Genomic DNA, 24004 nt, shown 5'->3' with positions numbered 1-24004 from the left:
TTCGCTTGTGTTCACAGAGAGAATAAGCCTGCCTTTCCAGCAATGGCAGAAGCCTGTTGCATTCACAGTACAGTGCTGAGCAAGGCCTTTCGGTGCTCATATCAGCCATACGTTGTGTACAGCAGGCTCACAGCAGTGTTCTGCATGAGTGATGGAGGAGACAGCAGATAGATACTGTAGATCATTCCTCATGTTGTCTTTGTCATCTTCGGCTTATAATTTATTTTGAAGGGATTTGAGTGTTTATTTCCCAGGTTTTTTAATATATTGCTCAGATGAATATGAGGGTTACACACCTATATTCTACACTCTAGAGTCAGCAAAGTGTGAAGGAGATGAAGTATCTTGAGACAGCAGTGAAGCACTATGTATTTGTAGTACTGTATGCCAAATGTTCTTCACAGGGAGGTGAGAACTAACACAGTGACGTGAATCATGAAAGAGTTTACCATTTTGTTAGATTGCACAGCTATTGTAGAGAATCCTAGCTAAGGGAATATAAAAAATAAAGGAGGATAAACTTCCTGAATCACTGTTCCTGCTTCCTGCCATTGTTTTTCAGTTACAGAGGATGAGACTTCATCGCTTAGGAAACAGAGGTTACAGCAAACCAGCTGCTAGCTACTCATTCATATTTTTTTTTCTTCATTTGTTTCGAATTCCATTTCACTGTAACACTGAATTTATGTAGCATAAATCACATAGATTAGATTATTTCTGATGCCATATATAGCAAAATAGTCCGTTCCAAATGTGTTTAACAATGGTGTGCACTCACCAGCACTGTACTGTGTGCATTTAAAAAAGAGCTGAATATCCCAGTTCTCATTGTGGCATAAATATTAAGAATCTGAGTGTTTGCGTTGTAGAGCCCACCGAGCTCTATACATTTTTAATATATAGTGAAAAATCAAGTTATGCTGCATTAACAGCTATTGCTTTTCAGACTAGGCTTTCTTCTGCCTGAGCAATACCGTGTATTGTCAAGATCCTTCAGTAATGGATTGAGGTACAGTCTGACAGCAGGGGTGATAATATGTCATGCTTTCTGCCTGATGGTGTGGTGTGGTTCAGCATGCACAGGAGTTACAGAGACATGCACTTTGAGCCCACTGGAGCTCAGCAGGTGTGAGCCTGGCCAGTATCTGGATGGGAGACCTCCTGGGAAAAATGAAGGCTGCTGCTGGAAGAGGTGTTAGTGGGGCCAGCAGGGGGCGCTCACCCTGCAGTTTGTGTTGGTCCTTAATGCCCCAGTATAGTGGCGGGGACACTATATTGTAAAAAGGCGCTGTCCTTCGGATGAGACATAAAACCGATGTCCTGACTCTCTGTGGTCATTAAACCAAGGGTGCTTCTTGAAAAGTGTAGGAATGCTACCTTGGTGTCTTGGCCAAATTTCTCATTGGCCTTTACCCATCCTGGCCTCCTAATAATCCCCCTCTCTGAACTGGCTTCATCACTCTGCTCTCCTCCCCACTGAGAGCTGTTGTGTGGGGGGAGTGGACTGGTGCATCATCCAGGTGGGGCTGCACACTGGTGGTGGTGGAGGGGAGTCTGCATTACTTATAAAGTGCTTTTAGTAGAGTGTCCATAAAAGTGCTATATGAGTGTGAGGAATTATTATTATTATTATATTTATGTCCTGCTTTTCCGATACCCTGGTGACGGTCCTCTTGATGACACCCAGCACAAGATGTTCCAGCACTACAGTGTTCTGTTCCTGTCTCCTCATGATTAAGCAAAACATTACCATGACACTGCATGTACAGGCATAGTCCTGCTTCATGGCCTTCATATATAATAAAGTTATTCATTTTATTTTGGGGGACCCCTAAAATTTTAGGTGATCTCGAGTGATTACTGTGTCAAAATGAACGGGCATTAACAGGCTGATAAGAGTCTAATAAATGTTTAGCGATATGCAGAAGCCATGTTGACCAGCAGTTTGGTGGGAAACTGATTTTAAAACTGCTGCTTGAAACGCTGCTGTCCAGTATTAAAGGTGAACCAGAGGACATGGGGAAACCATATGGAAGTGCATTTAAACAGACTTCTTTACACAGGGGGTTGTGGAAGACTGGAGTATCTTAAAAAGTCTTCTTTCAGGAAATGATGGGGTGAGATCTCAGGATCAATAAGCGATTGACAATCAAACTGGCCTCCTCCTCTCTTTTATACCCTTTCGGGCGTTCTGTCCTTCCAGTGATGGCTGCCAGTGAAATCTGTTGTTTTTGCTCTGCTGTTGCAGTGGGCTGATTGGGCGATCCTGGGCCATGGTGTTTGTGAGTGGAGGATACAGAGTGAAGATTTATGACAACCAGCCTGGGCAGGCCACCTGCGCCGTCGAAGAGATCAGGTGTGTGAACATACAAAAAACAGTACTTCAAAAACCAGAAACAAAAAACAGTACTTACAGGGATTTAGAAGTGCAACAAGGTTCTATAATGTATTTTTTCTTCATCTTGTTTTCCACATTAAAGGCTGGTTAACAATACTGCTTCGGATTTGGGTTTCAAACAAAACAAGTGTGATGCCACTCTTTTCATTCACAGAATAAAACAGAATCAGAGCTTTTCTCTGTAAAAAAAAACCCTCTCTTTCTTCAGGCTCATTCGTCTCTCACGTACAGGTGTCGGTCCCCAGACTGCATCACAGAGCCGTTCTCGTTTCAGACTCGTTCGTCCCGTCCAGGGTGTACCATGCCTTGCGCAGGTTGCTTGCTGGGATTGGCCCCAGCTCCCCTGTGACCCTGTAGTGGACGAAGTAATCCAGCATCATTAACACCTGTGTCACGCCCTCTGCAGCCAGAGGGCGCACCTTCTCTGTCCTGTCCCTAGTTTCCGGTCTGTTGTCCTTCCGGTCCCTCTCTTTCCCTTGGGCTATATATTTCCGGGTCTTGCATTCTGTCCTGGCTCAGCATTGACGTTCGGATGTCCTGAGACCCGCCTAGCACCAGGGCGCCCCACGTCCGCTCCCTGAGGGCATAGGTTTCTATACGGCATTCCTGAACTCTTTGCACTAATGAGCCCGGGCCTTTTTCCCGTCTTGCCGCTACGCATATGGGTCTTTTCCGCTCTCCTGCTCCCCACGGTTAGTCCCTTTGGACGTCCGTGACAACCTGTAGCCTGATCTCCTCAGACCTCAGAAGCAGAGGGAGGTTGGGCCTGTTAACACGGAGATGAGGGAGACCTCTAATCCGTGAAGAAATTGAGCTTGCTTCTATGAACTGTTGCCGAGGGGCCAACAGGTAGCAGAACTTCCACACCAGTGCCCCAGTTTATTGGCAGGGAGCACTGTGCTGCAGAAAGTGCTGTCCTTTGAATGGGATAATTTTGAGATTCAGGTTACTTAGTCATTGAAAATCCCTGGTGTCCACAGGAGTCGAGAAGCTACCCCAGTGCTGTGACACAATTCCACTTCGAGCACGGACAGTCTGGCCTTCCTGAATTCCCACCTTTATTCGGCTGGTGAATCATTTCTCACTTCTCCACCGGATCGGATCGTAAGAGCTGCAGGAAAACCGCAATGAAAAAATAAAAGGAGTTATATATAAATACAATCAGCCCTAGCACTTTTTATCAGGAGAAAAAAAGCCTCTCATTCCCTGTTTTCGGTCCTGGTGACCTCTGGGGCAGCCTATTATGCCTGCCTGAGCAAGCCTGGCTACTGTCTCTGCACTCCTGCCCCGACCTGCGGATACCGACTGACAGGTTTTATAGTTTCTAACCTTGGCAGGAGAAGAAGGAGTTTTCATTGGCAAAAACATTTCCACCTCTGGTTTTTTTTTGTCTCTCTGTTCAAATAGTTTCAAATTATTTTTTAAAAGCGTGGTTACTTTTTCACCAGGATCTTTTCACCTTTTTCGCCACGCTCCACGAGCTCGGGTCAGTTTTGTCTGGCTGCGCAGTCCAAGTCAGCGGACTCTTCAGGAGGGCAGACGGACGACTGGGTCGTGCTCACATGTGAGAGAGCTTGACCCCCGTGACCCCTCAAAGCCACCCTTGTTCCACCTGTCCTTGGGGCGTAAACTGTGTGTACTTTGCAGATCTTGCGTCCCTTCTGATTCTGGGTTCAGTAGGTCGCAGCCCTTGAATGCTTTTATCGGGGCGCCTCGTAGTTTTCTGTGTTCGGGGATGGAAAGGTCCAGTCTCTTCAGCCTGTCGTTTCGGGACGTTCCCGTACCCCCGGAATAAAATCGGCTGATTTGTTTTTTTTTAACGTATAGATTGACATGTAGCCTGTCCATAAGGGCGTGGGAAACGTTGCGGACGAGAGCAGGTCATTCGCCCATCCGGCCCGCCTGGCTCCCGCCGTCCTCACGGGCTCAGCACGGCGTCCCACACGAGTCCGCACAGTGTCTGCCCATCCAGCTCAATTTAGTTCTGTCTTTGCTCTCATTTTGAATGGCCAGGTTCTGTTGGGTTCTCTGGAATCGCCAGCTGTTTTCGTGTTTTTCGCACCCTGGCTCTCGACCTGCGACGCACGGAGGGCTGAAGAATAATAATGATAATCATTCCTCACACTTATATAGCGCCTTTCTAGACACTCCCCTTGAAGCGCTTTACAGGTACTGGGGACCCCCTCCACCCCCACCAGTGTGCAGCCCCACCTGGATGATGCGCCAGTACTCTCCCCACACACCAGCTCTCAGTGGGGAGGAGAGCAGAGTGATCAAGCCAGTCAGGACCTCTGTTTTGCGTATCACCCGAAAGACGGCGCCTTTTTACAGGATAGTGTCCTCGTCACTACACTGGGGCATTAGGACCCACACAGACCGCAGGGTGAGCGCCCCCTGCTGGCCCCTCTAACACCTCTTCCAGCAGCAACCTTAGTTTTTCCCAGGAGGTCTCCCATCCAGGTACTGGCCAGGCTCACGCCTGCTGGGCTCCAGTGGGCTGCCAGCTGTGAGCTGCAGGGGGATGGAGCTGCTGGCTGGCCACACTGCCTGAGTCTGCTGTGAGTTGGGAGGAGGCTCTCCCCTGGGCAGTGGGAGTGACGGTGTGCTCCCTCTCGCTCCGTGCAGGACGCAGCTGAGGGAGCTGCAGCAGTCGGGCATGCTGAGGGGCGCCCTGAGTGCCGAGGACCAGCTCGCACTGCTCAGCAGCCACCAGGACCTCAAACAGACACTAGAGGGCGCCTTCTTCATTCAGGTCAGTATTCAGGCAGTGTGTCCTGCTTGAAGCTGGTTCACATCACCTGTCTCTCTTTGCATTATTCCACAAAGGGGTTTGCTATGCCGTACTATTTTATTCATATAAATATTATTTCGGCGGGGCCGTGTATGGTATGGGACGTGGTGCAGGAATTTGAACAGGATTGATTCATTCCAGTGAAGAGATGGACATGATATCCCACTTACACTAACACTGGCACAGTTAAAGGTCAAAGATGTTTATATCCACATTTGAAGTTCAGAATAATGGCAAATAAATTAATCATATCAAATTAATTAAGTAGCACCCTTCTTCACCTTTCTTATGATTATAAATGTGTAGGATGTTCCTTTTTTCTAAAGGATAGCTCCAATATTAAACGCTGAAATGATTCAGCATATGGAAAAAGGGTCTTTTTTGGCTTAGCTGGGGACATTTGTCATGCAGTATAATATATGTTTATAGCCAAACTTTATATGTTTATAACAGGTCTAGCAGGGGTACCTTGGATCATTACTGTACATCAGTGAGACCAGTGAATGATGAAAAGGCTATTGTTTGATTGAGACACAGAGCTGTAGCTGCATGAGTCTTGGAGCAATGTGAGCTTTGCCTCTTTCCTATACGGAGCAAGACTCACACTTCCGGACACAAAGTCAGGCTGTCCCACGGATTGTAAATGTCTTACACAATTACAAAAATACCTGGCAGTTTGTGTAGAAAGCTTTGTGACGTCTTTGGGTTTTCTGGAGAGCTTGTGGAAGAGAGATGGATGTGGCGCCGTCAGTGAGCGATTCCATGGGATCTGCCAGCCTCCTGGGGTGCAGTCTGGGGCTGAAGAGGCCCGCAGGGTCGCTGAGCTGGGCGCCAGCCAGAGGGAGGTGTAGAGCTCTGTGGTGCAGAGAGGTGGGGATGCGTGGCACTGGGTGACAGGGTTAAGCCTTCTTCCCCGAGTCCCCTTGACAAAGTGGCGCACAGTCTGAATTTCTCTAACTTTGCCTTCGCTACTGTATAATCAAGATCATCCAAGTGCTCCATTTTCTGCTTCCCATGTTCAAGATTTGAATATATGCTTGAGGAATGAGCTTCTGAGGTGTAAGGACAGAATTTCAGGGGGTACAGCTCTTGGCCTGCCAGCAGTTCTTCAAGACAAGTGCTTTTCTGTGTCCTTTGATTTTACTTCCTCCTCCAGGGTGTTTTCTCTCAGGCTTCGGACTTTTCCTTTCAGCCTCTCATTCTAAGGTTCGTGACTAAGGGGGCTTTTGTTTCAGGTTTTCGTGCCGTATTTCCCGCAGGCTTTTTTTTAATGTTTTTTTTTTCCCTCTACAGCTCCCTTTAAATTCTATTAAAAATCAGTCCGGTGGCGCTCCGTTTCCTTGAGCCCTCCCCCCTGTCAGGGCAAGTTTCTGAAACCCTTCTCTCGCCATGAACCAGTTATTGTTTTGTGTGCCAGTCTGCGCTCGCAGTAGGTTTCCATAAATGTGAAATATGTAAATTGTGTAGGACAGAGAACAGTTACCCTGACCTGTTTGACTATCACATGCTGCTCCACACAAGGAACTCATACTGATTTTACTAGTTCTCGCTTCAGCTCCTAACATTAGCTTTGTTGTTCTTTTTTTTGGCTTACAATGCAGTATTATTTTAAGAAACAATATGCTGCATTTTAATGGAAACAGTCAGGGACTTTGACTTGAGCCAAAATTTAACATGCATAAAAATTTGAAAGAAACTTTACTCGGGTTTTATTATTTTTTTCTGGGAAGAATGAGAGGAAGAAATTTCCAAGCAGATCTCGAGTGATTAAGACTCCTGCTGAAGCACGTTTGGGAAGAATTTCTGTTTTGTTACTTCTGATTTGATATGACAGCCCTTTCCAGCCTGACGGGACAGTCGTGCTGGAAGCAGCTAACTGAGATTACCAGCAGGAGAGTCAGGAGAGGTTTTGCAGTCTCATTGACTGCTGCCTTTCAGTCCCACTCCGATTTCAACCAGATCGGTCTGCCAAACACTTCTGCCTTCCGAAGAGCAAAATCGATGGAGATAAAAATTCCCGAAATTGTGTGTTGTGTGTTGCATGAAATGGTTTAAATTCTGAGGGATACTGAATCAGAATTTACACTTGCATCTGAATTTAAATTGAGGCCAATTGCGCAGTCCAGAAAGTGACACCTGAAAGTTTGTCTGCTTTCTGTGTCCTGGTGACCTTCCCCAAAGTCAAGTGGACTGTGTGACTGGCGGGTGTGTCCAAGTGGTGATTTCATGTTCCTGGCCTGCCTGTCCAATGTCATTCCTTCACTTGAGGAAGAAGCATAGGAAAGTCAATGTGATGCCTTATTTCAGAGCTGATTATTTTTGTCTCAATTAGTCATAATTAATCAGCCAGTTAGTGAGTAATTAGTGAGTTTTTTTTTCCATAGACATCTGTTTTAGGAACAGGTTGCCTTGGTTACGCCAGTGGCATACAGATGCCTACTGACGTCATGCATTGAAGTAATTGTCACATGTCAATACTAGAACACCTTTTAAGCCACCGGATCTCACTTCAACAAACCAATACTTCGCAATAACGAGCTCGTTGTTGAAGGAGATTGACCTGTTTTTCACCTGCTTTGAACCCACGTGGTGTTGTCAGTACTACTGCAGTACTTCGTTTTTCTTTTCTTAAATGGTGATTGCCTGCATGTGCTAACGTTGCACGCATGCCTGTATGTGTGTAATCAATATAACAGATTTATTCCGACAGTGGAGTCGAGAATTCAGCAAACACACACAAGCGTTGGCTGCAGTAACAGGGGACGCAGGATTAGAGCACTGTGGAGAGGGGAAACCACTCATGCACTGGTCCAGTAAACAGCAGCTTTTATAAGAACTTAACTTTCTTACTGTTTGCAGATTTTCAGAAGATGCTTTTGACCATCTCCATGCCTGGCCCCTGACCGAGGTCACGGGAGGAACTGAAATGAAAAGAGGTCTGGAGAGTCACGTTGTCAGGCTCTCTCAAGCCATTATTAACACGCTTTGCTTCCTTTTGTCTGTTATCTGTCAGTTCACCTCTGTGTTGAAGGGTTGGCATTGTGGCAGTTTCCCGAAGGCAAGAATGATTCGAGTGTTAGTCCTGTTCATGCTGGGGAGCCCCAGAGGAATCATTTCAGAACAGACCTGTATGACAAAGATTAATCTGAAACACGTGAGCAGGTACCAGAAAGGGCACCGAACAACATGAGCACGCTGCACGGATAACAGGCTGGATCTTCCGATAGGACTTTGACTCCGTCATGCTGCCGAGAGAACCCAGTCACGAAAGAAGTGGATTTTTTTAAACAATGCAGTTCTCTTCTGGCTGGGCGAGTGAGTTAAGTGCTGTATGTGTTTTTTTCTGTTAAGTAACTGCATGTGTTTGCAGGATGCTACACACATTTGTGCTGTATGGTTGCGCATAGGCTTAAGGTACTCGTTAGACAACTATTACTGTAGGTGTCCAAGGAACAAGTAAAAGGTTTATTCCCTGCTGAAAAGAGAAGACAAGAAACACAACATTTCGGCTGTGGAGCCTTCTTCGGCTGTGAAATCGGCAGCTGAACAGGAGCCGGGAGCAGGAGCGAAGCAGAGTGGACACTCGGAGGGGGTGAATTTTAAAGAGGTGAAGAGAGGTGTGGAGTCAAAACGTCACACCTTCACACCTCGGCGACAATACCCCACGTCCGCATTAGTTCCTTGGATGACAGTGGCATGACTGCAGGGACTGCAGGGGTTTAAAGAGTGGAATCAGCTTTCGGAAGGATTGGTTATATTATTCCTAATCTTAAAAGTCAATGAAGCAACTTGTGGGAAAAATTAGTTAAACCTTTAATTATATAATGTCGTACTCACCTTTCCGATGTGCGTATTGATGCAGTGTGCAGCATTTGGAAAGACGGTGTTGAAAGAAGGTGTTTGAAGATTTCATTATTAGGATTAACCTCAGAGTTGAGATGGGGAGTCTTGCTACACAGCCACCCCAGTGAAAGACCTCACAGCCCATCAGGTTTGTGTTTGTACTGCTGCTGTGTACAGTACGTGGAGGTTTGCTCTCCTCCAACAGCCTAACGTTGGTTTCATTCCCTCAGAAGTATTTACAAGTATAAGCTCTAAAATATTTCTCATTTACTCTCCATGGGTCATTTTAACATTATAAAGCCTGGATTAAAACAAAACCTGTTGCTTTTCAATCACAGTACATAATCGCATGTTTTGCCACTGGGTAGGAGCAGAAAGACTCTGGCCAGGTTTTACCATCGCACACTGGGCATTTATCTGGCAACTGGCAGGTGTGTAGAGGGTTTGACTTCATCTTGGCTAAAGTGTCACTCACCAAAGCACAGTTTAGAGAAAAAAAAAACTCCTGCAGAATGTGCTGTAGAAGTCAGAAGAACAAGAGGTGTCCAAAACTCACTTTTCAGTCAAAGAATAAGTAGCCTACTGCCCATTTGAACATGGAGCGAGAGATTCAGTGTTGCGGGCAGTTTGCTTTCTCACAGACGCTTCGGGTGTCAGAACGACAGGAGAGATTTTCTGTTGACGCTAGAAGAAAACGGACCCAGGTTTGTTTTGGTGAAATATACATTTTTAAAAGGAAGCACAGCGAAGGGAAAACAGAACTTAGAAATGGTTTCACTTTATAGTACGTGGAACATTCGCATTTTGCAATTTGTCATGTTCTTAACATTAATTATTGGTGGCATGCCCAAGTTTCGGAAACAGGGTTGCTTAGACACGTCCAGAGCCGTCATCGTGTCCCAGTTCCTCTTTTCCTGCTCCGCTATACTCCTCCTTCAGCTGCCCCCCCACAATGTCGTGCTCACTATTTAGTCAGACACTCCCTTAGGATCTCAGCAACTTTCAGCCTTTTCCACTTATGTGTAGATGACTCAGCTTTTCAGCTTTGGGGTAGATATGATATTAACTCTGCTAACCACTTTTTAAAGTATGGTCCTGACTGCTTTGTCACTAAAGCCATATCAAGGTTAGCTGTCATTTCACCCTGCAGCCCACAGCTGGCAGCCCACTGGAGCTCTGCACTGTGAGCCTGGTCAGTACCTGGAGGGGAGACCTCCTGGAAAAAACTAAGATTGCTGCTGGAAGAGGTGTTAGTGGGGCCAGCAGGGGGCGCTCACCCTGCGGTCTGTGTGGGTCCTAATGCCCCAGTATAGTGACGGGGACACTGTACTGTAAACAGGCGCCGTCCTTCGGATGGTCGTTAAAAGTCCCAGGACGTTTGTCGAGAAGAGTAGGGGTGTTACCCTGGCACACTGACCAAATTTCCCCCTGGCCTTTACCAATCATGGCCTCGTAATAACCCCCATCTCTGAACTGGCTTCATCACTCTCATTACCACTTTGACGGGAGCGTCCAGAAAAGCACTTTATAAGCGTAAGGAAGTATTATTATTAAAGATCCAGTGCCATTGTTCAGATAAAATATGGGTGTTGCCTTGGTGGCTAAGCTGCACTTTGAACTTACCTTCTTAAACTTCCCCCTTGATTCTGCTGGTGAATCTCCTTGAGTCTGGTCTCTAGTGGGGCTGCCCACTTCACAGCTGGGTTCCTGCCCACTGTAGATGTAAGGAGATTTGGGGTCCTTTTGGACGAAAGATACTGTAATACAGCTCAGGACCTTGACTTTGACCTTTTCAACGATAACTAAGAAGTAAGGGCCTCCTGGCCCATTTGTTTTCCTTCTGTTTTCCTCGTTCTGCCCTGTACTAAATCTTACAAAGTAAACATGTTACTTTTTGTACCATACAGGATAGAGGCTGTGTGAAACCCGCAGCAGAAAAGCCATGGGGAGACGTTATGTAATCTGTGGGTGAAGTCAGCAGATGACAACAGAGAGTGTGAACTGGATTGGGAAATTCGTATTCTGAGGGGAATGGTGAGACAACCGGCTGTGGGCATTCTGGACTGCTCTCAGCAGAAATACAGATTTTCACGCTTTTCCGTTCTAAACTGCAGTAACTCTGCAGCTTAGAGTTAAGAATCTCTCATGCGGTTTTCATGGGATTGCTCCGCCAGGAAAGCAACCTCAATAAATGTCACAGGTGTCTAGAATGGGGAAAGGGCTTGTTGACTGAGGTTGGTTTAGGGAGTAAACGGTGCAGTCGAGCGACTGGGAGGCGGATCGAAAGCCCCCTGACCTCGTGGCCCTCGAGGACAGGCGTCCAGCCCGCGGCGCGGGGAGAGGGGGGAGCCGTCTTGTGTTTTTCAGTGTCCTGAGGGACAGGCACTAGCGAGGGGGCCGAGTGAGCAGCGTGCTGGTTCAGCAGGCCGGGCAGTTCCCTGCTGAGCTGCCAGGCGCGGCGCACGGACACGAAGAGCCCCTCTCCCTGCTGACCCCAGCGAGCTGCTGTCAGGCTCCTCTGTGGGTGCCTGTGAAGCTCTCCGACAGCTGGTCATAGCGGAAAGTGAGGTAGATTCTAAAAAGCACCTGGGACACTGAGAGAGCTGTGGCCCTGCTGAAGCTGCAGGCTGATGAGTGAAGCAACTGTCTTCAACTCTGGAGGGGTCAGTTCGGTTGTCTTGTGCGCTGGAGAAGACAACTCTCAGGACACGGTAACACAGAAAATCTTCGACTTCACTCACAGCAGCTGTTGTATTGGCAGCATAACCGTACATCAATGAGAGACTTTCAGCCCCCCAAGCTTCACTTGGAACGATTACTTCCCGGCAAACAACCCCCAAACCTGAGAGCTGTGCAGAGCGTTGAAGCTAACACACAGCTACAGAATACACGTCTTCATCAGAGTTCAGAACTTTCCCATCCACATCAACTTGTGTTAAAGCTGTACCTCTTAGGTGGTCAAGGGGAGGAAGCTCACGCAGGGTAATCTGCCCACATGTCTGACCCGACCTGACCTCTGACCTCTGACCTTCTCCAGCCAATGGTTAAATGCCCAGGACCACTTGCTTCTGCTGTCCCTCTGTGTCTCACGGTACCCCTCCACTCTTTCTCTGGCACATCACAGGTGTGCACCATACAGTGCCATTCACCCCTCCAGCTCCGGCGCCACCTCATCTTGTGTGACGGGAAGTTCTGCAATTTGAGCCCATAGATGGAAGACATATAAAAGACTGACGTGTAGTTCTGTACGTGTTGAGTCTGTGGGTAGAGAAGAGGGCTAACTGGTTGAGTGCGCTGGTACACTCCCCTTTGTAAGAATGATTTCCCATCGGTCAAGCTAAGGCAAATAGTGTAAAACTACAGTACCACGGTGGCATTTCATGCCCTGAGCATTCATGATATCAATGAGATTTTCTCAAATGTGCTTGTGCATGTTATTGTAACAAAATGTAGTCTTGGCTTCCTCTGTCTGCAAATCCTTAAGGACCAATGTGCCTTGATCATTTTGTGTCTTTCTGTATTGTAAGTACAGAACATTCTGAGCATTGTGTCATCTCATCTGTACACACTGTTTGCTTCTATAAAATTGAATGGCTCCTCTCCGCTAAAAAGCGCTGCTGTTCAGAGCCGGGCTGCATCAGAGAGTCTTTGTGGGGCAGGGCGGAGGTGCTGACTTCTGATCGTGGAAGGCTGTTACGAGTGCTGAGCCTGGCCTGTGCCAGAAACCACTGTTCGACACGAAGGGGTTAATTCAGCAGCTGACTTCCTCCAGCCAGCATGAACAGCTGAGGGTGTTCTTTGATTAATCCCCTTTTCATATTGTGAGGTTGTGCGTGCGCTTTTTTGCCTAGAGTTGATCTTTCAGTTCTCTTTTGTTCACACTGGCTTGCTGATCTCTTTCTCTCTGCCAATCGGAAAAACCTCGATTTCCCCTTATTTAGGGATCCATTGAAAATGCTGATGTAGCTTTCAGACCGGGTGCGAGTTTCGTTGATAGTGTGTTTGCGAGGTTGTACGTTCCGATTACGCTGAGAAATGTGACCCTGAATACAAAGTGCAATCTGCTCAAATAATGCAAGGCCTGTAGTTTGTCATCTGTGTCTTGAGGGAGTGTACAGAAAAATCCCAAATCAGCATCAGTCAGCTTTGAGGCCTGCTTGTCCTGTTTTCTCCACTGCAGTGTGGTCCATGTCAGCACTTTGCCACATTCCGAGGGTCTTTGGTGCTCTGTGTTCGGCGGGGGTTTTGACCTACCGATGAAACTGTCTCCCGACAGGAGTGCGTCTTTGAGGACCTGGAGGCCAAGCGCGGTGTGTTCCAGGCTTTGGAGACCTGCGCCGAGGGCAGCGTGGTTTTCAGCAGCTCGACGTCCTGCCTCCAGCCCAGCGACGTCTTCTCTCGCGTCCAGCGCAAGTCGCGGTGCATCGTGTCTCACCCCGTGAGTGTCGAGCAGCCCCCTGCCACTCTGCATGCACAGCCACCACAATAACGGTTCCTCCCTCCCCTCCGTGTGGGAGCAAGTCCAGCTGAGGGCAACAGACTTCCGCTCCCGTGCTCCTCAGAATGCAAGCAGCTCCCCGGGAGAAGCCAGGTTTGCTGTACATTCTGTCCCAGTGGGATAAGGTTTATTTGATCTTTGTTTGGCTTCCAGAATATTGTGAGGCTGTCTTTCAGTCAAATGCCTGGGTTGAACAGAGGGGTTGTGTGTGGTGCAATACTGGATTGTGCTATCAGGTGCTCGTGCTGACAAACAGCACTTTTCCACAGTATAAGCAATGCAGGAGATAGGTGCTGATCTAGTAAATGAAACGATAACTTATTAATAGTATGTAGAAAATGAGTGCATGAACTCTGGAAGTCCCTACACTTAGATGAGTAGAGCTAAGAGGTTGTACAGAGGGACACATTTAGACGGTTTGCTGATTACATGATCCATGATTTTACTTTCTTCCATATTTCATCATCCTCATTCTCGCCCCAGTTATGTCCACAGACTATCCATTCAAACTCCTGCTCCTGTCTGCAAGAGACTTAGGCCCGGCAAGATTCACCTGCTTGCACTAAGGGGCTGCGTCACGTCATTCTACTGCATCAGTCATTGAGAGCAGCTCATATTCTGTGTTTTCGTTTTTTCAGTTGTAAAACCGGGGAAACACATGTTAAACTCCTCCAGAGGGGAGTTTGTGAAATTACTGACTTTGGTTGTTGCCTGTTCAATACAGTTCAGCCCCCGATCACAATCTCCTTTAAAAGGCAAAGCTCTAGTGGTCTAGCCAGCCTCTTCCCCCCACCAGCACAAGTATTGCATTGCAAGCCATGGGGAAGCTCTGGTTCACCCCGAGGTGCCAGGGGGGCAGTGTACTGGACTGGCCCGCTGTACACCTGGCCTTGGGCCTGCCGGAGTGAGGAGGCAGTGGTGCCCTTTCCCTGGCAGAAATACTGTACAATAGACGGGTATCTGGAGGGCAGCCAGCCATCATGAAACGGGCATTCAATGCCTCTCTTCAGCAGCCGAGCGTCCTGAAACTGACACCGCTGCTTGCAGCACAGATTAGCAATTCGTTCATCATCGGCCGGTTCCTAGATGACATTTTCTCATCCCTTGTAGCAGAGCGAGAGGTTCGGTTCCACTCGAGCAGACAGTCGTGCTGCCTCGGGCCACCGTTGTTCCAGTGGTGGAGAATGGCTTTGATGCTGTAAAGAAAAATATAAGGCAAATGTTGAGAGTAAAATCTGTCCAGAGAATGCAATCTCTTTCTGATCCCTTGTTTTACATCCGTGTAGACGTTGACAAAGTAGCTCTGTGTCTGTTTCTTCGGCCGCTCACACGCACACTGAAGGCAGCACTCCGTATTTCATCCCGAGGCCCTAAAGGAATGCGCCCATTACACCAGTCACAAACATGTCTCCCCATCTCCTCGTCAGGAGAACTCCTCTCCTGTCTGCAGGCCGGGTCTCGTGTTTCCAGCCGAAGATGTGACACACCGCTCACACCAGGCCTCCGGCAGTCCTGACTCTGAAACCCCTCACGCAGGGCGCTGGCTGGTTAAAGTGTCGCAAAAAATACTCCCAAGTAGCATTTTCCCTTAAAAAATTAACTTGCCGTTTGGGAGGCTCTGGAATGTTAGCTCTTCGGTTGCTCATTAGCCACCTGGGGCTTAGCTGGGGGACGCACTGTAGCTGCGGTCCGGGGGGGTCCGCACTCCCGCAATAGCAGGAAAGGGGGAGTCTCGCCTGTCTCCGTGGAGGTGCAGGGGTGATAGTGGCGATCTGAGATCGTTATCCGTGGCCAATTCCAGGCAGGAGAAGAGAACGGAGGGATAATAACTGGCGATTGAGATCTGTTATTAAAAACGCACCGTTCATCTGTGTCACTCTTAATCACTTACACTGATGATTCGCTCGCTGCTTGTGCTGGCTTGAACTTCAGCTGTGTGTCATTCAGCTTTGTTGTTGTTTGCTGCTGCTGTTCTGTGTTTTGGGTTGGCGTTCCCTTGACGCGTTTGTATCGGCGCACACCTGCAGGTAAGCATCTCATTGCACTTGTGGTGGCAAATGAACGGCACTGACAGCGAGGACGGAGCCCCTCCGGGCCCTGGAGCCCGGGGCCTCCGTCTCAGTCTGGCCGCGGCCCGTCATGCGTGCGTCTTTGTCCCAGGTCAACCCGCCCTACTACGTGCGCCTGGTGGAGCTGGTCCCTCACCCCGAGACCGACCCCTCGGTGATGGAGACCACCTTCGCCCTGATGAGGGAGGTGGGCCAGGCGCCCGTGCGGCTGAGGAGGGAGATCGACGGCTTCGCGCTCAACCGCATCCAGTACGCCATCATCGCGGAGGCCTGGCGGCTGCTCGAGGTGCGCTGCTCCCAGCGGCCCGAGGGGCAGGAACAGGGGAGCGGGCCAGGATAAGCATGCTGTACCGTGCTGCTTCACGCCAGGCTTGTCCTGCGGACTCGAGCTGTGGACCGCCCGGAAACGCCTCGCTACATTGTGAAATCTGTGGCTGAGCCGGTTTTATATTACACCGGGAACAGGAGCGGGCTGTTCCAGGCAAAGAAACAAACGTTATCACAGGAGTTATTTTAGGAGGAGTCTTTGCATTGCCTGTTAGAGCACTGTTTTGAATGCCCTTACTGGTATACAGCAGACACATCGTACCAGTCCTTCCGCTCACCGGTTCCTCTCATGAGTCTACCCTGTTTTTCCCTGTCTGGGACTGGGACAGTCTGAATTAATTCCCAAGAAGCCCTGCTGTATCTCTGAGGAAGGCGCCAGAGGTCTCAGAGGGAGTTTTACAGTGTGAGCCCGTGCTTCACCCACTCTGGGGCAATCATCATACGGTGTTACAACATGACACTCTTGCTTTAGTTAGAAATGTTGTGTCGGTTTAGAGATCCTGGAAGAATTAGCATTACTCATCTCATGTGTGCTGTGTTGTAAGAAATTTTTATTTACAGTAGGTATTCCAGGATTTCCTTACAAAGAGTATATTATGGAAACAGGTATTTAGCTGCAGACAGTGGTCTCTAATATGTGCATTATCTGCCCTAGTTTGTTTATTTTACAAATCAGAACAGTCCTTTATTCTTTATTTGAGGTGAATTTGTACCCACAGTGAACCTGTTGGTTTTAAACCAGCAGTTGTTCTTTACATGGTACAAGCAGGTTTGCAAATTCAGTGAAAGGGAAAATGTGATAAAAGCCAGGTCAGCTTTTGAGGCTCAGAGCTGGGTTGGATTTCTGTGCTTTTGATCTGCCTGTTGTGCAGCTGAATGCCTATTGTCGGCTCAGTGCTCTTTGTAATCATGAGTACAACTTCCACTGATAGGAGACCGTCCTGATTTTCTGTTCACGTATGAATGTGATTTCTACATTTTGTACACGTTTTAGACTTTCTAAAGAATGGAAGGCAAAGTTGTCTCTGTGGTGGTGCAGGAATGATAGTGAAGGTCTGAGATAATTATCCGTTTGCAGTTTCAGACAGGAGAAGGGAAAAGGGGGATTAAGACTGGAAACTGAGATCTTTTATAAAAAGCCCACAGTTCAGTCGAGTATCTTAATAACGTGAAGACAGAGCCACTCTAGTCTATGGAGCAATAATGATTCAGTCACGTCACGGCACTAAGAGGTCTGCAGATATTGGTCTACTGTCCAGGATGTTCGCTGTCCTGATGTAAGCAGACTGTTTCCTGGATGATTTCTTTCTCTTAAGCAACATGTTGTGTGAGGTGGTCGTCTTCATCCCCCATGCATATCGATCTCCAATCTTGACGTCTCCAGGACCTTACTTTTGGACGTCTCATCCGAAGAATGTCACAGCAGAGTGGCACCACCTACTGGTCCACTAATACCACTCACAGCAGCACCCTGGTTTTCCCTGAAGGTCTCCCTTCCCCAGAACTAAACAGGCCCAGCTGGTATTGTAAAGCAGTCTTTTAATTATTCCTAAAGTTGCAAAGAGCGTCTTGAAAGTAGACATCGTGAACAAAACCAGTTCAGAGCTGCGATCAGTGGACATATCTGTGACCATCCTGTTCCTTACCAAACAGGACAGTTGGTTCACCTGCTGAACATTGCTAACTATAGGGGAAACCGGAGAAGAACATTTCAGTCACCAGTGAGCCTGTATTTACTGGGTCAGTCTGCACACTGTGCTCTGATCGAAAGTCTGTTGGTCGCATGACAGTTGCCCAGATGTCTGTGTGGTGTGTCCTGATGACGGAGTGTGAGTGCAGCTCTCAGTAAGGAGCAAGGTACTTGAGTGGGAGGATTTTCACTCCTGTAACTCGGCAGACTCAATTGATCCGAATACAGAGCTCTGATTTAATCTTGTTAAAGGTGGTTATACCCCTCTGTTTTGCCTTCTGACATCATCCAAGCGAATTTAGTATTATTGTCTTTGAGACAACAGAAGTCAAGTCCTTAACTTTCGTTTACTTGGTGATTCTTGTTTCATTTTAGTTTTTCGGATCAGTATAATCCGCGGCAGAGTTGTGATGTTGATTTAGAAAAATCTTTTTTCCGTTCTCTAACCTGCATTCCTGTGATTATTCAGGTATGTCAGTGCAAGAAGCATGAAAAGTTTTATGGGACTCCTTTAAAGGTGTGATTTGATTTGGTCCACACGTCCTGCAGTATCCTCCCAGTTTTCTTCCTGAAGCGAGATTGCGGTGCTCTTCCTTCTGGGGGATGGTGGGACACTGAAGGGAAGTATCCATAACACGTAAAAATTATCTCTCTGTTCTGCACTTGTTTTTTTATAATAAGCAAAGAAAAACTAGTGAATCAAATTAAAAAGGGAAATGTATTTTCCCCACCCCACCCCAACCCTACCACTGTTCTAACATCTCTCCGTGATTTCAACATGTTTATTTGTCGCATTTCACAGAAAAGGGGATGATTCATCACAGGGTTTCTGATGGCGGGCTCAGTTTACTTTTGCAACATAAAAATGTACTTCTGTGATAAAAAACTTTCATTTTAAATAATTTGGCATTTTACGGCTCAGTTGAATATAAACGACAAGTGCAGCTCATTCAGTGTAGCTGGAAAGGAACGAAACAGAATTTGACAGGCAGTACTGGTACTGTAACAGCAGTTCAGTGGTCTTAACAGCCCTGTCTGTTTGATCTTTATTATGAACTAGTTTTGTGAAAAGGGGATGACTGGAGATCTGTGTATTGTCGTTCAACAAAGAAGGTTAATAAGCTGTTGCTGTTCTTGTTCTGTTGAATTGGACAGAAAGACACATTTGAAATGTGTCCAATTGTTTTTCAAATAAAAGGGAATGCCCAACAAATGAATATAACGTACTGTACTTCCTAGAATCTAGAATTACATCAAGAAACCAGTAGTGCTGGTGTAGTGGCCATCTCTGTTCATCTCTCAAAGTGACATTGTGCAAGAGGAGGCGTGTCTGATGAATTTCCATTTCCAAAGGAAAAAAGTTAACACAATATTTACAAACAACGTATTATTACACAAAAATGTTATTGCACATTGACATAGAACATAGAATAGGCTCACTGTCTGTTCCTCAGGCTGGGACAGGAGATCACACACTGTATTATTACTATTGAGAGACAGGCTCACTGTCTGTTCCTCAGGCTGGGACAGGTGATCACATACTGTATTATTATTATTGTGAGACAGGCTCACTGCCTGTTCCTCAGGCCGGGACAGGAGATCACACACTGTATTATTATTATTGAGAGACAGGCTCACTGTCTGTTCCTCAGGCTGGGACAGGAGATCACACACTGTATAATTATTATTGAGAGACAGGATCACTGTCTGTTCCTCAGGCTGGGACAGTTGATCACACACTGGATTATTATTATTGAGAGACGGGCTCACTGCCTGGTCCTCAGGCTGGGACAGGTGATCACATACTGTATTATTATTATTGTGAGACAGGCTCAATGTCTGTTCCTCAGGCTGGGACAGTTGATCACACACTGGATTATTATTATTGAGAGACGGGCTCACTGCCTGGTCCTCAGGCTGGGACAGGTGATCACATACTGTATTATTATTATTGAGAGACAGGCTCATTGTCTGTTCCTCAGGCTGGGACAGGAGATCACACACTGGATTATTATTATTGAGAGACAGGCTCACTGTCTGTTCCTCAGGCTGGAACAGGAGATCACACACTGGATTATTATTATTGAGAGCAAGCTCACTGCCTGGTCCTCAGGCTGGGACAGGTGATCACATACTGTATTATTATTATTGTGAGACAGGCTCAATGTCTGTTCCTCAGGCTGGGACAGGTGATCACATACTGTATTATTATTATTGAGAGACAGGCTCATTGTCTGTTCCTCAGGCTGGGACAGGAGATCACACACTGGATTATTATTATTGAGAGACAGGCTCACTGTCTGTTCCTCAGGCTGGGACAGGAGATCACACACTGGATTATTATTATTGAGAGACGGGCTCACTGCCTGGTCCTAAGGCTGGGACAGGTGATCACATACTGTATTATTATTATTGTGAGACAGGCTCAATGTCTGTTCCTCAGGCTGGGACAGTTGATCACACACTGGATTATTATTATTGAGAGACGGGCTCAATGTCTGTTCCTCAGGCTGGGACAGGAGATCACACACTGTCTTATTAGCTTGTTCCCTACTCTGACAACTCTGTGTGAAGAAGAGCCTCCTGTTCCGAGCTTTTAATACACTTCCAGGTTGTCCTCACTTGTGTCCAGGTGGTTCCCTGTTGATTCTGCAGACGTTCACTGGCCTGACTTTTGTCAGTGTTTCTGAGGATTTCGAATTCTTGGATCAGGTTGTTTTTAAAGAAAAAAAGTTCAGGAATGTGCGAGACATTTCTTTAAGCCACACTGAAATGTAGCTGGCTGCTCTTCTCTGGACTAATTCCTGAGCAGTGGTATCTATTTTGTAACACTGTGACCACAATTGTACACAGTATGTAAAACACAAATATAGCGATATTAAGTTAAAATTGATCCATGCACTAATAATGCACTTATAATAAGGGATCGTATACAGTATAACCCGGTATATAAACAAATATAAGTGTATCCTACATTTTTATTTGTATTTTCATTGTTTCCAGTGTTGTCTAGACGCTGTAAATAATGTTAAGGAAGCGAGACAAAAGGTTTCACAAAATTTAAGAATATATGCGTTAAAGGGTATAGTGATAAAGGATAAAGTAATTTTCACCCTGTTCCAAGAATAGTGACAGTAGATTTCATTGTGCAAACTACAATACCATTTTGTTGCGTTAGACATTCAGTCGCTGAAAGGATCATTGCTTCCTTCTGCACAAAAAAATACCTAAAACCATTTCCTCCTAGGCTCAATAGTCACTCAGACTGCTGCCTATCGAATTAAACTTTTTAAAATTAAGGTAAGAATTGTCCTTAATTTTTACCTTTTAACTATTTGTATGAAGCTGTTGCAGGCAAGAGCTGAAGACGTTGCCGTTCTGTGACGGTGTCCACACCTCCCTCAGGACAGTGCCAGGAGGTCATGCAGGTCACCACTGAGCCACCAATCTCTAAATGTTTGGTAGAGGCTTATTATTATGGACTAAGCAGGTGATTTGTTGAATAACATTCTGTTATTTAATCAGGTTGCTTATTTACATCATCAATATCTCAGGTACTCATCTGTGTATCAGGTGCTCACCAACATTAGAATGGAGGTGCCCTGTAAAAGGAGCTGGACTGGGGCTCCCCAGAATCCGGCTTGCAGTCTTCTGCCCTACTTCTAAAGTCCCCCGATTTAGTACATAAGTATACAATACTTTACTGACAATAAAGATATACTTCATGTTTTATAGCAAGTGCTTTAATCCGATACTGCACTGAAGCGCATTGGAATCTGCAGCCCTTGTTGCGTCGCTGTAGGCGTCTCCCAGCAGGGTCTCTCCAGCTGTGGTGTGCAGCCACAGCTGTATTGCTTGTACTTTAGACTCCCCTCCACATCACACCCCTCTTCTCAAGGAGGGTCAAGCCACGCTGAAACCACGTGTTTCGGCTCAGACAGGAGCTCCTTGGAATGAGTAGTGTTTTATCACAAGTGTTTATCAGGATGCGGATAGCAAGGAAACTGGACTTGGGTCCGGGGGCGAAAGTCAGGGAGAGAACGGTGAAGAGGGACCTGGCAGAGGGGAGTGAGAGTGCGGGATGAGAAACGATTCATCAGCAGGCAGGCGCTGCCCCTTAGGCTACAGGAGTGCGCTGCCCGCCGGGGAGAGATCGGGGGGAGACAGACTGTGGCACAGAGGAGGGGGGGGGCACCTGCAGCTGGCCAGGGGGTCGGAAGAGGAGGAAAGCTAGGGGGCGCCCTTCTATAGGGTGCAGTGTGGGAGGAGGTCAGGAGCCTTGTGTCTGAATCCATCAGACTGTTTTAAAATGGGAGCTTGCGCAGAGTGGGGCAGAGTCTGAAGGAGAGGACAGAGAGAAGGGTGTGGAATTAAGACAGAGAGCAAAGTCATGTAGAGATGACATTTTCTTAATAACAAAACTTTACGATACTGTATATATCAAAAGTCTTTTCCAAAGCATTGCCTTGTTTGGGTCCTGGTAGTATGAGCTGTTCTTCAGTTTACTGTAGATGACCGTGATGCTGTATATCCATTGTGAAAAAATACACCTGATCACACAGGAGGTACAGTCACCGGTGCATTTCTCCACAGCAGCACATTATATTAACCAGAGCAGCAGTTTAACTCTTGTTGGCGTTTCCTCTCTTACAACTCTGGGTAGGAGCAGTAAACTAAGGGAAGCAGTTCATAGAAAACCAGAAGAATTCAGAGGGTGTAGTGTACTTATCCACTCTGTAGCAAAGCCCATTAATTAAGCCAAGTGCGGCAAAGATGACTCATCTCCAGTACAGGGAGTCAAAGTCAAACTCAGGACTAAAGCCCGAAGAACAGAGATGAAACAAAACTCTGTTTTGTTAGCAAGGAACAGTTACAACTGTACTGGGCTTTAGCAGTTTTGTACACTAATACAAACGTTCACACCACAGAAATGCAAAAAAAACTTTTAAGGATTGAAAAAGAAACCATGGAGTGTACTGTCTTTAAAGCCCACAGGGAAAACTAACCATTAAAGTATTTATTATCAGAAAATGTACATTTTAGTTGCCTTATTTGATTAATCAGATAATTGGTGAAGGGCTGAGAGCCGCAGTTTCACAGGGGGCTAATTAGCTAGGTATAGCTTGGTATAAAGGGACTCACACAGGTACAGCAGTTGAGGGTTTGTACAGGTGCAGAAGGTGTTAAAATAAAGTCTTTGTGCAACAATATCTTGGCTTTTCATTGTGATTTCCTCATTGTGCTCAGGCTTTGGTTAAAAAGAAATAATTGCAACAACTTAAATGGAAAAGAATTTTTTGTGATTACCCAACACACACAAGCCAGTATCAGAGCTAGCGTATGAGGAAGGAGGAAGGAGGAAGGAGCAAGTTCCAGTCAGTTTGCAAACATTTAATTCCAGAACATCTCACTTGTGTGTGGCTGTGCATTTCTGATTGCAGCATTTTAATCTGAATATTTAACATTTCTGTGCAATATTGGAAATATTCATTACTTGTGTTGACTTAGAAAAAATGAAATAATGTGGTGTTTAATGCTTTGCAGTGTAATTTAAGAAGAACACAAAGATTTGAAAGTTACACTAAAGACATCTGTTATTCCGGTTTTTGTAGGAGGAGTCTGAAGGAGTGCACTCTGCTTTTTTGGTGTCTCATGATGTGTTTCCTTGTGCAAATTTCCATTTTATTGTGAAGGTTTCCAGCAAAGTTTTTAAGCCTCTCTAGTACAAACTGTCCCTGACAAGTACAGTACGACATCAGTGGGTGTCTTTAATTCATGGACTAATGTGCAAGAAGAAGATTCCTCCCTACCACACCTCCATCTCATTTCCTGCGTTCTGTCCTATTATTATCGGTTAACATGGAAACAGACTGGCTAATAATAAACATGCACATGCTCATGAAATGTGTTGAAGAGCATTGAAAGGAAAACAGAAATGGAAACTATGGATAGAAAAACGCCAAAGCCAAAGTGAGACTACAGGAGGGTGGTGCAGGGAGGTTTGTCTGTCTCTCTGGGATTTTAACAGGTCAGAGAAAGCACTGCTGCTTCCCAGCTCTATCGTTCTGAGTTGGAGTTTGGACGGGGGAGTTTGCATGTTCTTCTGTGTTCTGGAAAAAGTGAACTGCAATGAAAGGTAGACTCCAGTCGGGGATGAATTCCCACCTGTCCTGGGCTTTACCCTTGCCGGTATTTGTAAAAGCGCTTCTGTGCGGAAATATTTCATCATCCTATTACCAATAGTTATGAAACAGCGGAGTTCTACATTAAACAATATACCAGTCCCTATTTTCTTGAGATGCTAGTTGTTGCTAGTTGACCCTGCCTCGTTCCTTTGGTCTCTACTTCACTGCTCTGGTTTAAACGGAGGCTGACCTGCCGATCTAAC

The 24004-nt window shown here is 46.5% G+C and overlaps 1 protein-coding gene across 1 annotated transcript in view; it reads left to right on the top strand.

Annotated features, from left to right (window-relative positions):
* The window catches only part of cryl1 (crystallin, lambda 1), a 40320-nt gene that overhangs the window by 2430 nt on the left and 13886 nt on the right, over positions 1 to 24004 (top strand). Inside the window, exons 2-5 of the mRNA XM_015364231.2 lie at positions 2249 to 2356; positions 5024 to 5150; positions 13309 to 13470; positions 15691 to 15885. Of these exons, the coding sequence (XP_015219717.1) occupies positions 2249 to 2356; positions 5024 to 5150; positions 13309 to 13470; positions 15691 to 15885 (592 nt within the window). The remainder of the gene's footprint in view (positions 1 to 2248; positions 2357 to 5023; positions 5151 to 13308; positions 13471 to 15690; positions 15886 to 24004) is intronic.

Source organism: Lepisosteus oculatus, chromosome 15 (genome assembly GCF_040954835.1).
Source record: "Lepisosteus oculatus isolate fLepOcu1 chromosome 15, fLepOcu1.hap2, whole genome shotgun sequence".
Classification (NCBI taxonomy): domain Eukaryota; kingdom Metazoa; phylum Chordata; class Actinopteri; order Semionotiformes; family Lepisosteidae; genus Lepisosteus; species Lepisosteus oculatus.
The sequence above is the reverse complement of the archived record's forward strand: the minus strand, read 5'-3'. Positions and strand labels throughout refer to the sequence as shown.